This window comes from Podarcis gaigeae (genome assembly GCF_964106915.1).
Source record: "Podarcis gaigeae genome assembly, chromosome: 5".
NCBI classification, from domain to species: Eukaryota; Metazoa; Chordata; class Lepidosauria; order Squamata; family Lacertidae; genus Podarcis; species Podarcis gaigeae.
The window spans coordinates 21337600-21352602 of NC_139681.1; the positions used below are offsets into that span (position 1 = coordinate 21337600).

A 15003-nucleotide genomic window follows, 5' to 3' on the forward strand; every position below is an offset into this window, starting at 1 on the left:
AGGGGAAAGCCTCCATCACCAGAATGAGGTATATTTGGAGAGCAGACTGCCTGTTGTGGATTTAATTGAGCTGTACTGGCAGTGACTGAAAGAACTTGTGGTTGCACTGTACAGAATGACAGAAGGATGAGCATGCTTGGAAGTACTCTCCAGCTGCTTCAGCGGCCATCGGTGGAAAATTGGCCGCTGCCTTCTTTCAGAAGCGAATACAGGCACAGGGTGGCTTTGTTACATTGCACCCTTTAATTAAGATAATTGCATGTGAATTGGCTCATAGAAAGGGGAGGAGGTAGATTTTTAGGAATGGCGGGCCTAAGCATTGCATCCAGAAAGACATCTGCTTCTGAGAAGTAGAGAATGGAAAACAACTCTGCACTGTGTTCTCTGCTTCCTGAGCTAAGACCAGGAGGAATGCATATAAATAAGATGTACGGTATATTGGGGCCCAAACACACAATTTGACAACTTCTCTCTTGGAGATCATTTAAAAAAGCCAAACCAAACCTGAGGACTGATTGATGTCACCACATGGTTTACCTGTTGATTCCCTGGAAAATCTTAACCATGATCAAATCCTAGAAAATTTCCTGTTACATAGAACTGTTGTCCCAAACAGTGTGGGAATAGTACATTTAAGAGCATGTGCACTTCCTATTCATGCCACCCCAACTTTCCTGCATCTGCATTTAGAAGCCTCTCTGTGATAAGGAAACAAATAATCACATGGCAAGGTGGTTCTTTGATTACGTCACAGCAGATGAGGAAATCACATGACAGACTTCTCTCCCATATCAATAACTCTTCATGTGGAAAGCTGAATGTGAGGAGAAGGGTTCCAGCTTTTTTCTTTCTTTCTGAACATATAAAATTTCTCCAGGACATACTAGCTTTCAACAGGGTTTTTGTAAGCAGTGGTATTCAATGATGTGATTCCCTCCATATACAGTTAAAAAGGTAAAGGGACCCCTGACCATTAGGTCCAGTCGTGGCTGACTCTGGGGTTGCGGCGCCCATCTCGCTTTTATTGGCTGAGGGAGCCGGCGTACAGCTTCCGGGTCATGTGGCCAGCATGACTAAGCCACTTCTGGCGAACCAGAGCAGTGCACGGAAATGCCCTTTATCTTCCCGCCGGAGTGGTACCTATTTATCTACTTGCACTTCAACATGCTTTCAAACTGCTAGGTTGGCAGGAGCAGGGACCGAGCAACAGGAGCTAATCCCGTCGCGGGGATTCGAACTGTTGACCTTCTGATCGGCAAGTCCTAGGCTCTGTGGTTTAACCCACAGCGCCACCTGTGTCCCCCATGTACAGTTTGTTGTTGTTGTTTGGTCGTTTAGTCGTGTCCGACTCTTCGTGACCCCATGGACCAGAGCACGCCAGGCACTTCTGTCTTCCACTGCTTCCTGCAGTTTAGTCAAACTCATGCTGGTAGCTTCGAGAACACTATCCAACCATCTCGTCCTCTGTTGTCCCCTTCTCCTTCTGCCCTCCATCTTTCCCAACATCAGGGTCTTTTCCAGGGAGTCTTCTCTTCTCATGAGGTGGCCAAAGTATTGGAGCCTCAGCTTCACGATCTGCCTTCCAGTGAGCATTCAGGGCTGATTTCCTTCAGAATGGAGAGGTTTGATCTTCTTGCAGTCCATGAGACTCTCAAGAGTCTCCTCCTCTCAAGAGTCCCCTCCTCCATAATTCCAAAGCATCAATTCTTTGGCGATCAGCCTTCTTTATGGTCCAGCTCTCACTTCCATACATCACTACTGGGAAAACCATAGCTTGAACTATACAGACCTTTGTTGGCAAGGTGATGTCTCTGCTTTTTAAGATGCTGTCTAGGTTAGATGTACATGTATAGTTAGGGGTGGTTTAATCCAGGAACATTTTTTTAAACACATGATGCTGCTGGTTTTATATATCAGAACACAGGTATGAGCCAAAAGTTGAGGTCAATATACTTTCCAGACAAGAGAGTAAAAATGTGCCGTAGCTTCCAGTTATTGCTTACAAATACAAAAGCCTAGATGAGGCAGCAATTTACTTAAGGAACCATTTCCATTATCAGTGAATCATCTCTCTTTATTAGATGAGAAAGGCAGGAATGCCAAGTCTTTGGGCACAAAATCATAAGTCAAAATGTCTCACAGGAACCTGTACTTTTCCACTGTTTTTGCTTGGCTGTCTATATTACCTCTATCCCTTGCCCCTTATTTTTGTGTGTGTTTAGAATTTGATCTGACCCATCCCAAAGGCCCAGAATGGGTAACTGCAGTAGAAAAAAGACAAAAGATCCACCTAGGCTTCTAAGCATTCTAATTTGGGGAGATGCCTTCCCAGTTTTTTGCACAGCCAGTAGGGAAATAGTAGATATAGATAGTAGATACCTAACCTTTTTACTTTGTGCAGAGAAGGAGCTTCCATTCAAAGAATGAGGGAACAACACTTCTTCCATTTACAGAACAAAAACACTGGATTCTACGCACAGTGTTGGATGGATTTAAAATAACTCATGTTTTACCCCACAGTGGTCTCCTTAAAACAGCATACCCTCCAACATTTCTCCGATGGAAATAGGGATGTCCTATTCCATAATAATAATAATTTTATTATTTATACCCCACCCATCTGATTGGTGTGCCCCAGCCACTCTGGGTGGCTTCCAACATATGTAAAGGTAAAAGTAAAGGGACCCCTGACCGTTAGGTCCAGTCGTGGCTGACTCTGGGGTTGCGGCTCTCATCTCGCTTTATTGGCCGAGGGAGCCGGCATATAGCTTCCGGGTCATGTGGGCAGCATGACTAAGCTGCTTCTGGCGAACCAGAGCAGCACACGGAAAGGCCGTTTACCTTCCTGCCAGAGCGGTACCTAATTATCTACTTGCACTTTGTGCTTTTGAACTGCTAGGTTGGCAGGAGCAGGGACTGAGCAACGGGAGCTGAGCCCATCGCGGGGATTCGAACTGCCGACCTTCTGATTGGCAAGTCCTAGGCTCTGTGGTTTAGACTACAGTGCCACCCGCGTCCCCTCCAACATATGTAAAAACACAAAAAAACACCAAACATTTAAAACTTCCCTATAGAGGGCTGCTTTCAAATGGCTTCTAATGGTTGTATAGTTACTTATCTCCTTCACTCAGGAGTCCATACCCTCCAACATTTATCTGATGAAAATAGGGACACTCTAAGGAAAAGTGGGCCATTCCGGGATCAAATCAGAAATGGGGATGGCTTCTGTAAATCTGGGACCGTCCCTGGAAAATAGGGACACTTGGAGGGTTTGAACCAGGGTTGAGGAACCTCAGGCCCAGGGTCCAAATGCAGGCCTCTTTATCTGATGCACAGAACTCTCTCCAGGCCACACCTCCACTCCTTAAGCCACACCCCTCACTGGCTCTGCTTCACACCTGAAAGTTTTTGCCTGACTAGAATGTGCCCACAAGCTTTGAGAATGCTTCTTGCTTGCCTTGATGGAGGACAGAGAGGGGTGTAGAAACTAGCTGGCATGTTGCTCAGAAGGGAATGTAGCCATCAGTCTGAAAATGCATCCCCACCACTGCCTTAGAGGAAGGGTGGGATGCCTGTTGGTATCTTTCTGTCTTGGGAGGCAAGGGAGGAGTGTGCCTTTGGGGGTGAAGTCAAACTGTTGGCTGGTTACAGTGCCTGTTGTGGCTGTAGAGACTGATATGGGAGAGAGATGTTTTGCTGCAGGTGAGACAGATGAAGGTGTCCAGTTGTGCTGGTGCAGCTGCACCATGGTGTTTCCTCTCTGTGTGTTTCTCCCAGCGATCATTCCTCCTCTGGTCACTGCTATGGAAGCGCAACCTGTCTCCAGGCACTGTGGTTATGTGCAAGGGATTCCCACATGCTGGGGTTGGCATTCCCAGCCTTCATGTCATGCCTGCAGACATCTTTGTATCGCAGAGTTGGTCGGCCGATGGGCCTGGTTCTTGAAGCCAGCTCCCCGCAGAGCACATCCTTGGGGATCCTGACATCTTCCATTCTGTGTTCATGTGAGAGGGATTGTTAAGTTCCTCGGGGGGGAAACACTGACATTGCAAAATGCTGCAGTTCTTTTGGAAATCTTGCTTAGCATATGCTCTTTAGTGTTCCGTGACTGTATTACTGCTATTGAAGTGGGAGCCCCACCGATGAGACAATACCTGGCTTGGCTCCATAATATTTTATGTTTTGTTTAGATACTGTACTTTCAACTTGTTATGTTTGGAATATCAGAAGCATTTGGCATTGCTTCTTTGGAGTCTAGGAATCTCCCAAATGTAATTGCAATCCCTTCTCAAAATAGGAGAGCACCGACTCCAATTTAATTTTCTGGGAAATGCTGAGTTGATTATCGATTTGCTTGACATCCTTGGCTTGGAAGAGGCTCCTAACATCTCCAGTGTGATCTCCAAGTCAGTGTCTGTTAAAAGTCTGCTCTGCACTGCCACTTTCATTTCAGTTTTGTTTTTCACTATTCTAGCACAAATATTTTCATTTCCTCCAGCATTAGACCCTGCATGCTGGCACTGCAGGCTCACCTAGAAAAGGTGCAGTTCCCTAGAAAAGAGGGACACTTTGAAAATGGATGGTCAATTAGTCCAGTTTAGCTTCTGATAAAATTATTTAGCAGAAACAAATCAATAAGGTGTCCAAGAAGAGAAGACAGAACAGGATTTTTCCAGTGTTGAAAGTGTGATAAAACTATTGTGTGCGGCATAAGCACTCATATTTTCTTTTGTCCCACTGTAGTCTCTGTTTAAAGAGGTTTTGCAGGTTTTTGAAGCAAAATAAAAGTTTTTAAAACCTGTTTAAAGGAAAAGGGACCCCTGACCATTAGGTCCAGTCGTGGCCGACTCTGGGGTTGCAACGCTCATCTCGCTTTCTTGGCCGAGGGAGCTGGCGTACAGCTTCCGGGTCATGTGGCCAGCATGACTAAGCCGCTTCTGGTGAACCAGAGCAGTGCACAGAAATGCCATTTACCTTCCCGCCGGAGCAGTACCTATTTATCTACTTGCAATTTGGCGTGCTTTTGAACTGCTAGGTTGGCAGGAGCAGGGACCAAGCAACGGGAGCCCACCCCGTAGTGGGGTTTCGAACCACCGACCTTCTGATTGGCAAGTCCTAAGGCAGCTTTGGATTTAGGGTGATGTGGGTGGTTCCCTTGTATAGGGCACTGAGCTGAGGGGTGCAAAATAATAATAATAATAATAATAATAATAATAATAATAATAATAATAATAATAAAAAAAAATAACAATACCACCTTATTTGGGAACCTATTGAAAAGAGCCATTAAAAAGCAACTGTACCAGCATGAATTATTGTGAAAATAATAAATACTTGGGGGTGCCAACTTTTGGCTCCCTTCAGGGCACAATGTTACCAAAGTCAAAGGTTCCCTGAATGTGCAATCGAAGCCTTTGTGTGTAAAGTCTTACAGACACTGGGTGAGATCCATTGTTAGTCATACTTAGAGTAGTAGACCTATTGAAATAAATGAGTCTAAGTAACTTCTGTTTATTGTTTTCAGTGGGTCTAATCTAAGTTTGAGTTAGTTTGACGGTGAACAAATATGCATACACGCCTATAGGATGAATGTCTGAATTACACTTTTGCTGCTCTCTTCATGTGAATATCAGCAGCAGGGAAAAGTGTCAGCTCAAATATACCTTAAGTTGCAAATGAAGTATTGACTTAATTTAAAGATGCTGATGTTTTAGGGCTGCAACATGCAACAGTGCAATTTATCCATCACTCCTAGGCAAGTGGATTGTAGCTATAACTGATTAGTTTATCAGAAGTTTTAAAAATCAGTTAATGTAAAAGACATCACAGTTAATTAGGCAGCAATCATTTTCATAAACAATTTTTTGATGCATGTAATTATGAAAATTGCAGTTGGCAACACCATGTTAGAAAAGCCATTGCCCATTTTCCTTCAGGAAGGAGGGGAATAACTCTTCTTTTTGATATTTTGTTAAAAGTTGATTAAATAAACACATAAAAATGTTTTGTTGTAAACCGCTCTGATATTTTCATGAATAGTGATAAATATTTTTTAATAAATAAATGAGACTGAGAAGTTATGTTTATCTCACAACAACCCTGTATACAACCTGCAAGAGAGGCCCTTTAAACAAGATAAAGCCATTGGAGGAAGATGAATACAATACTGTAAGCGACTGACATAAACACACTATAGTTCTTCCATTTGTAAAGTCTCGCAAGAAACAGGATTCCCCATACAGAGCACCAACAAAACAACCTTCTAAACCCGCTGTGACATTTGTCTAGATATGAAAACAATTCCGTAACAAATAGACTACCCGTTTGTTTTTTTTCTAACTCTAGTCTAAACAATCAATGCACAGTAAAAATTAGCATTCAGGCTTCTTTCCGCTCCAGACTTTCTGTGATAAATGATGATTCTCTTTCTTGGCCTCTCAACTGTGGTGCAAAGTAGTTAGCATAATGAATAATTTCCTGAACAATAAAAGGACCTCTGTCTTTAGGAACAATGTTTTAGAGATTGTAACACTATTTTACTTAGTAGTACTTTTCAAGAAGATTTAGAAATGAAATTAATCCAGCAGGGACGTCTCTTTTTTTGCATATGTTGCTTGGTAAAGTATCAACTTCACTGACGATATATAATGAATTTTTGTCCAACTGTGGATCCTTATGATCCTTATCTAGCAAAAATGACACCATTCACATGGAAGAGGCAGGCTTGGAGAAACCTCACCGTTTGCTGAAGTACAAAAAAACTTTAGAGAAAAAAAGCCTAAGGGGAAACCCTCAAAAACAAACCAGTGAAAACTGAGCATGCTTAGTGAGCATGGAATACTAACTTACTGGCTGACTTCTGGAAGACAAAAAATAGAAACCAGAAAAATGAAGAGGGAGAGTGGAATGTCATATTCTGGAATGCACACATCTGGCTGGAACCCTGAGTAGAAGCACTCCATATGGCAACATTTTCTTGCAGGTCTTGCTTGCAAGGAGAGAGGTGCAGACCCAGAGCCAGAGTTTTATATTCCAAGCAAAGCTAGTTATGTTGTTTTAATTTCTGAGTCCTCCTACATCTCTAATCAAGCATCCATTTTCCAAGTGGGGCAGAACATCCTGGGCTGAAATATGGCTGGGTTGTCTAATGTACGCTAGATCAGGCCATTGGGTCATCAAGAAGACCAAATCCATTCCTCTTTCCAAAGCTCCTTCCCAGCTGGCAGCAAAGCTGGGTGAGTGAACTCCTCCCCTCTCGCCAACTGGTTGAGAGGTGAATGTCACGGCCTGGTTTACGAAGTCCTGGCAGAGGACATTGCGACCGGGGGCAAGATGGTGGGGTGGGAGCAGGAACAGGAGGCAATGAGCCAAAGGGAAATGCTGGTCTTATAGTCCTTCCCGGCTCTTGCCACCAGGTGCTGTGAGTTACCAATCGACCTCACCTGTGCGGCCGTGTCTTGCCTCTTCAGAACAAACTTCGGAAAGCCCCAGTCCTGCGAAGCCCTACTGGTCACAGGGCCTGGCTCCTGCACGTACTCCTGATAGTGTGGCATTCTTCAGAGCTTTGCCCAGTGGTCCCTCTCTGTCCCTAGAAGCAGGGAAGAAATAAAGCAGCTGGGCCAGTGGACTGCTGTGCTGCTTCACTGCCACAATAGCCTCCCTTACCTGGGTTGCTTCCTCGGCAGTGTCCGGGTGGAGCACTTCTAGGAGTGCCGCCTCTTCTGTTTCCGCTGCCTGAGGCAGCTGCTTCACTCCATGTCAAAGTGGGCCGGCTCAGTGGAGAAGACATTTCTATGTGTTCCATGCACACCAAACAGAAACAGATGTCCTAGTTTGCAAACAAGCAGCCCAATCCCATACAGATCTGTTCACACAAAGATTTCTAACAATGAGGCCCAAGCACTTGCTTTTTTCTGCCAGCCAGAAAATAAAGATATCATGTATTCAGCTTTCAGTATCTCTACTTCTACTTTAACTACAGATGGTAACCAGTCTAACCAAAGAAGTAGAGTAGAGTTTGTTCTGTGGAATAATTAATGGCCTGGCGACTTACATAGTGCTGCATCGTGGGTTTGTGACCTTCTGGTGAAGATTTGCTGACCTTGCTTGCTGTCTGAAGAGTTGGATTAACTAAAAATAGATGAGACTAAATGAAGTTCTCTCTTAAGAACACTTCTTCCAACCAAAGACATAAAACCATTTTGAAGTGACCCCAGTGTAAGGCACTGGAAAGGTCAGGTGCCCATTAATATCCACAGTTGTGACAGACCCATTATAGTTTGCAGTAACAGAAGAGCAAATTCTCCATGTCCAAAGGTGAAAAATGACTTTGAGAGGCCAGTTTTAGCAGAACTTTTGGAATTCACAAGTTGGGTTTTTTTTTTTTTTAAAAAAAAATGTTATCCAATTTCTTCTTCTTCTTCTTCTTCTTCTTCTTCTTCTTCTTCTTCTTCTTCTTCTTCTTCTTCTTCTTCTTCTTCTTTGCTTAATGAATGCATTCACTCATTTAATGCTGCCATTTAATATATATAGTCTTCTTACAGTAGCTTGCAACATATAAAAACAAAAGACATATAAAAATACAACAGTGCACCAATAATAATTGCAGTGGTGAAACATTTTACACTAATCCAATTCTTCCAGCCTCATAAAAAAGAACAGAAAAGAACCCTTGGTAAGCCAGTCATGAATACAAATATTTTTCAGGGTTCAAATGTATTTCTTCACTCTAGGTCATCACATCATAGAATAAAATGGGGTGGGGTGGGGGATAAATACCAAAGCCATAAGTCATCACACCATAAAATGAGGGGATGGATCTAACACAACAAATGAAATTAAAAAGTTAAATAGAATCAAAAATTAAAATGTTTTTAGAGCCCATTTAAATGAGAACAAAGAGGCGGCTGATTGTATCTCTCAGGAGAGGGAGTTTCACATTCATGGGACCACCCACATAGAGCCACTATATTTCATGCCCAGTAGCATAAACCTTCTCTGTGGCAGGCAAAGGAGTAGAATCTCTGCCATGGATCTTAAATCTCTTGCAGGTTTGTTTGGGCACAGGCCATTAAGTATGGAATTATCCATATTGTACCTAAGAAGCAAATTCTTTTTCTTTCTACACCAAGTTTTGGAAAGAGCAGAGGAAAGGTAAATGAAGTTAAGCCCAGAGTTTTCCTTGCTCATAATCTCCCTCACTTCAATATTAAATCTGTGCAGAGCTTGAATGAACTATTAAAGGATTTAGATATCATCATCTGTTTCTCCCTTAGCCAACCTGTCCCCCCTGCTTTCCCAGGAATATATCCTGCCATACGGAAATGTATCTTTCAGCTGTGTGTCCTCTCCCCTTACTAATTACTAATCCATGCTAATTTGTTACATGTGGGGGGGGGGCATGGAGAAGCTCTGTTCTTGAACCCCTGCCCCACATTCCAGCACATCAGTTTGGCACTGAGCTAGGTAGACCAATGGTATGACTTGGTATCCGGCAACTTTCTATACTCCTAAACATTGTTGTGTGTGGCATTTATATCTATTTCTCCAATTGTTTTCTCAGGCCAAACAAACCTGAAAAACCTGTGTAATCAGAGGCACTAGTTAAGGAAGAAATTAGGGTCATTTTTGTTAAGGGCATTGTGGCACCAATGCATTCCTTTCAGTTCATAAAAACCTAACCTGTTTATAACCTACATAGAACATCTGTAGGTATGTATTGAGAATGGGATGTCACATTAGCACCCAAAGCTGTTACTGCTGATCTAGCTTGTCCAGTTTAGTTAATCCTAGAAGCAACTTGCTAGAAAATGGGTTGCCATAATTTTTGGAGAAACTGCAGCAATTATTTTACAGCAAGCTAGCAGTCTCTGTGCATATGCTGGGTTACATTAGCGCTTGCTCCTGATAGCCTAGAGCTCTAAAGCACCATTCTTTGCCAAGGAGGCGGCGGCTATCTCCAATCTGGCATCTGAAAATGACAAAGCGATCTATCAAACAGAATTAGGCAGGCAGATCCTTCCTGTTCTGTTTAGCGTTGTAATTCAATATGGCCAAGCCAGAGGCCTGACCAGGAGAGAATCGTCCCTTCAAATCTAATGAAGCACGGCTCGCCTTTTGCATCCCACAAGCATTAGCATGTAAGCTTCCTCTATTTTTAAATGGAGATGGGCATACTGTACATGTCAAGCAGAATTTATCAAGGTATTTTGGAGACAATCTACATTGGGCAATAGTTCAGTGGTAAAAACACACTGTGAAATACCAGTTGTTGACTTCTGGATCCTTTGAAAAGAGTGTTTGATGCATGTTTGCACACTTAGGTTTTGATGCATTATTTCCTGTTCAGAGAAATATGGGCAGTGCCACACTGACACCCAGGTCTTAAAGTGGGCAAAAACGTGATTGTAAAAGAGTGGCACACAAATCTCTATCCGTGAGAAGCTGTGCATAAGGCAAGGTTCCAGAAACCATTTTAAAATTAATGGTGTTTTTTTAAAATCATCTGTTTGAAAGGAATGTGTTGCTATGATGCTTCCCAACATAATGCATTCCCAACATAGTGCATCCCAGAAATGCAGAATTCAGTATACCATCAACTCAGCTTTCTATTAAAATAAGTTAGGAAAAAGCCAATGACTAGACCATTTGGCTGCAAAGATTGGATGGAAAATGCAGAGACAACCTCATGATCCTCAGTAGTGTGGATATATAAGGTGGGAAAAATCCTGCTTGGAACTCCACCCTCTGAGCAATACAAATGAGCCATATTCACAATTCACAGAGAAACAGATTGGAATGATGTAAATTGTAAAACACCCAGAGAAAGCACATTTGGGTTCTTGCTCTGGACCATAAATGGTATTCTGGAAAAAAAAGTACCTGAAATGGCAACTTGTGAGCTAGACAAACCAACCAAATTTCTGAGTAGTAATAATAACTGCTAACAAATTGCTTCAATTGTCCATTTAACAGTAATGGAGTAAGGCACTGGAGAGACATAAAACTTCAGTTTGCACCTTCAAATTCCCCGAGGCTGAATCTCACCTCTTTTACACAGACACCAAGGAAACTAGCGCTAATACACCCAGGAACCTCACCAAAATGCTGGAGAGGGTGCACCTCCTCAGGCACATACCTCCACATGTGGTGGGAGTGTCCCAAAATTCAACTATTCTGGACAACAGCCATACAAGAAATATGTAAAATAACTAAGCAAGTAATAGACATCACCCCAGAATTGGCCCTACTAAACATCTTCCAAGACAACAATGCCCATTTACACCACAAAGAACTTATAACCCACCTGCTCTCAGCAACCAGAAACATCATAACCAGACACTGGAGAGACCTGTCAGGAGTAAGCATGGACCAATGGTACCAAATAGTATGGGAAACAGCCCTACTAGAAAAATTAACTAATAAACTGAAACTGACACGGGGACAAACAGAAGAAGACGCCTTCACCCCGGTATGGCTCCCCTTTATCACATACACAGCCCAACAGGACAATGACAATAATCCACCAACAGCATACAAATCAATATGGCTAACCTGATCCAAAACACCCACCCACCTCACTCACACACGAAAACAAAGATCACCACAGCCAATCACAAGCAAACAATCACACCCTAAGCCAACCCCAACCTCTCTCACCACCAAAGGAACACAAGTGAACAACACAAGCAACGCTGACACCAAACTCTACATACATTAAACATAATAGAAACACCGCCACCCGACCCCACCCCCATCCATCCTCCCTCTCCCCACCCCCCCTTTCTTTTTTCTTTCTGTTTTCTTCTCCCCCTAATGCCTCAACAAATGAAACGGATTTGTAAAAACGTTACATGGAAGAAGAAGAAGAAGAAAAAAATACGAGGCACTACACTTCTGTAAAACAAGAAAATCCTTAATAAAAATATTTTTTTTAAAAAAAAGAATCTGCCTCTACTAGGATGAGTGCCAGATCAGGAGTGTGACCTTGGGAAGTCATAGGAGCTAGCTCCATAAAGATTTTGACCGAGTGTGCAGCAGCTGTGGGAAAAAAAGAGAATTCCATGTTAGGGATCATTAGGCAGTGCCGAAAATAAAACTGCCAATATCATAACACCATTATATAAATCTATGGTGCAACCACAGTTTCAGTCCTTTGTACAGATAGTGAAATGAGAAGTTTCCCCACCACTCCCATCACAATGCCAGAACCTGGGGCATCCAATGAATGAAGCTGAATCTTATATGATTTGGATAAGGACAAACCACAGAAACTACGTCTTCGCACAACACATAATTAAAATATGGAATTTGCTCCCACAAGATGAGTGATTGCTACCGACTGGGATGACTTTAAAAAAAGGTTAAATGAGTTCATAGAGGTTAAGGCTTCCAAGATCTGATGGCTCTGTTTTACTTCCACAGTGAGAGGCTGTATGGCACTGGATACCATTAGCAGGGAATACCAAGTGGAGTGACTACTATTGTACTTGGGTCCCGCCTGCTTCTGAGCTTCCCCTAGGCATCTGGTTTGCCACTGTGAGAATCGGGTGCTGTACTAGATGGACCTTTGGTCCGCTGCAACAAGACTCTTCTTATGTTCTAATGTGTGAATTGGAGTGCTTTGCCTGGCTTGCAAATTGATGTTACAGCCCATACCAGTCACGTGTCACTGGTGAATTTAGTTAGTTTGACTGGCTCAGAAGGAGGCATTCTGGCCTGTTTACACAGAAAATGGTTTTTGTCCTGCAATGCATATTGAAATATGGTATCTGTGGAGGTTTTGTTGCTTACTTCATCGTGCCCATTGGGTCCAATGCGACATTAATTTGGCTGGCTCTGCTGGCTCAGAACATGACATTCCATTTTTTTGGAGTAGCGCTTGATGCTTGGAATGAGTATTGGGGCATGGTTTCTGTGGATGAACCGTGGCTCGTTGCATCAATCCAAAATGCTTTTAATGCTTGGAATGGATATTTGACCATGATTTTTGTGGAAGTTTTCTTCAGGATTCCTTTCTAGACTTGTGTGACTGATGAATTTGGTTAACTCAGCACAGAAGTTGGCATTTTAGGCCATTTTATGGTGGGGAATACCATTTATGGCCCAGAACTGGTACTGGAATGTGGCTCCTGTGGACATTTTGTGGTTTACTCATTCTGACGAATTTGGCTAACTTTGCTAGCTTGGAAGTCTCCATTCTAGGCCTTTCAGTTGTGTTCCAGATGGGTTCTGGCAATGAAGAAGTTAATAAGTGTGTGTGTGTGTGTGTGTGTGTGTGTGTGTATGTTCTTAAGTGTCTCTAACACATTGCAGTTTTTGACAGCAGTTTTATGTGTAAGGGGGTCATTCTGGCCCATTCTGCACCAGCTTTGACACATCCTCCAAATTCTTAATGTGGCAAAATTATTATAATGACTAGCTTGAATGGGAACTGTCTTTTCTAACAGTTCAAAAAGAGGCCAACATATGATGCCCCCCTGCAGCCCTTGTGCTGTTTTCCTAAAACTGCTTAAGCAAAGCACTGGGCTTTGGGAAGGAGGCACGAAGCTCTGACAGGGTCCTAGAGCCCTCCACGCCTTCTTCTCAAAGCTGGGAAAGTGCTATCTAGACTTTGGGAAGGAAGTGGGAGCCTCTAGGAACCTGTCAGAGTCCTCATGCCTCCTTCTCAAAGCCCAGCACTTTGTTTACCTGGCTTTGGGAAGGCAGTTGGAGGACTGTGGCGGAGGTCAAATATTCCTGGGGGTTGCCAAAAAAGGCCTTGAGGGACTCATGTTGGACCACTTTGCTCTAAGTAATTAGCAAAACTCTAATCTTACATCAATTCTGACTTCCAGCTTTTTCAGTCTTTGCCATGCTCTGACCCTCCTTGAATGGAGAATTTGACTGCCAACAAAGGTACATCACTCTTTTCTCCACTTTCCCTTTTAGGAACTTAATTCTGCAGAGAGCCCAAGACCGGTGGAGGAGAAACTCAAACGCCGAAGACTCCTTTCCCTGGACACATTTAGAGGGTAAAGTCCTGCACCATGCTGATTTGCCATAGTCTTTAAAATTAATTTTTACAATACAGTGGTACCTCGGGTTACAAACACCTTGGGTTACAAACACTTCGGGTTGCAGACTCCACTAACCCAGAAGTAGTACCTCAGGTTAAGAACTTTGCCCCAGGATGAGAACAGAAATCGTGTCGTGTGGCAGCAGTGGGAGGCCCCATTAGCTAAAGTGGTTCCTCAGGTTGAGAACAGTTTCAGGTTAAGAACGGAGCTCTGGAATGAATTAACTCTGTAACCAGAGGTACCACTGTAGATGAATTTATACAATTTATCACTTAAACTTGGAGCAGTGTTTATATCGTGCCTTCTTACTGAAGAATGGGGGGTGCAATGGGTTATGCAGGATTCTTAAGCCCCACCTTTTCTGATGGCTGCAAATGCTACTGAGATGTTCATTTTGGGATTTAAGCAGAAACTGCTCACACACCTTCAGACTCATTCACTTAATCATATGGTCTAGAAACTTGGTTTTAAAAAACAAAAACAAAAGAGTTGTTGGCTGGTTTTGAATTCTAGACCCATTCCCCACTCCTGTACTTTCCTTTTAATAGAGAAGACGCATTCTCTTTAGTAGAGAAGGGCATTTACTCAGCCCTTGGCTAAAGGCTGTGGTGTTTTTCATGCAGCAAGTTGTTTTGTTTGTGTTCATGTAACTAAATGAGGAAAACAGTTTTCAGAGCAATACCCTAGATACTACTATAATATAAATAGTAAGAGAGCAGTAATGTTAATGCCATTTTGAGAAAAATGGTGGATTACTCGGATTCATAAAGACATGAGAGATAAACAGTTGACCAGATCTTTTCCATGTGCTTCTGCAACTTCATTTTCTTATTACTGTAGTTGTTACAATCCCACTGGGAGTAAAAGGTTAACATTGTTACTTCAGTGGATTTCCCCCTACCCTTCTGCCTGATGAGCTAGTAAGTCTTTCTCTCCTTTATTAAAA

General features: G+C 42.8%; 1 protein-coding gene across 3 annotated transcripts in view; it reads left to right on the plus strand.

The window, feature by feature from the left end:
- Nucleotides 1–15003, plus strand: part of LOC310845360 (heparan-alpha-glucosaminide N-acetyltransferase-like) — a 168492-nt gene that overhangs the window by 48776 nt on the left and 104713 nt on the right. For all 3 annotated transcript variants that reach the window (XM_083740437.1, XM_083740435.1, XM_083740436.1), the window contains one exon: nt 13930–14012. In XM_083740437.1, the coding sequence (XP_083596563.1) occupies nt 13930–14012 (83 nt within the window). The remainder of the gene's footprint in view (nt 1–13929; nt 14013–15003) is intronic.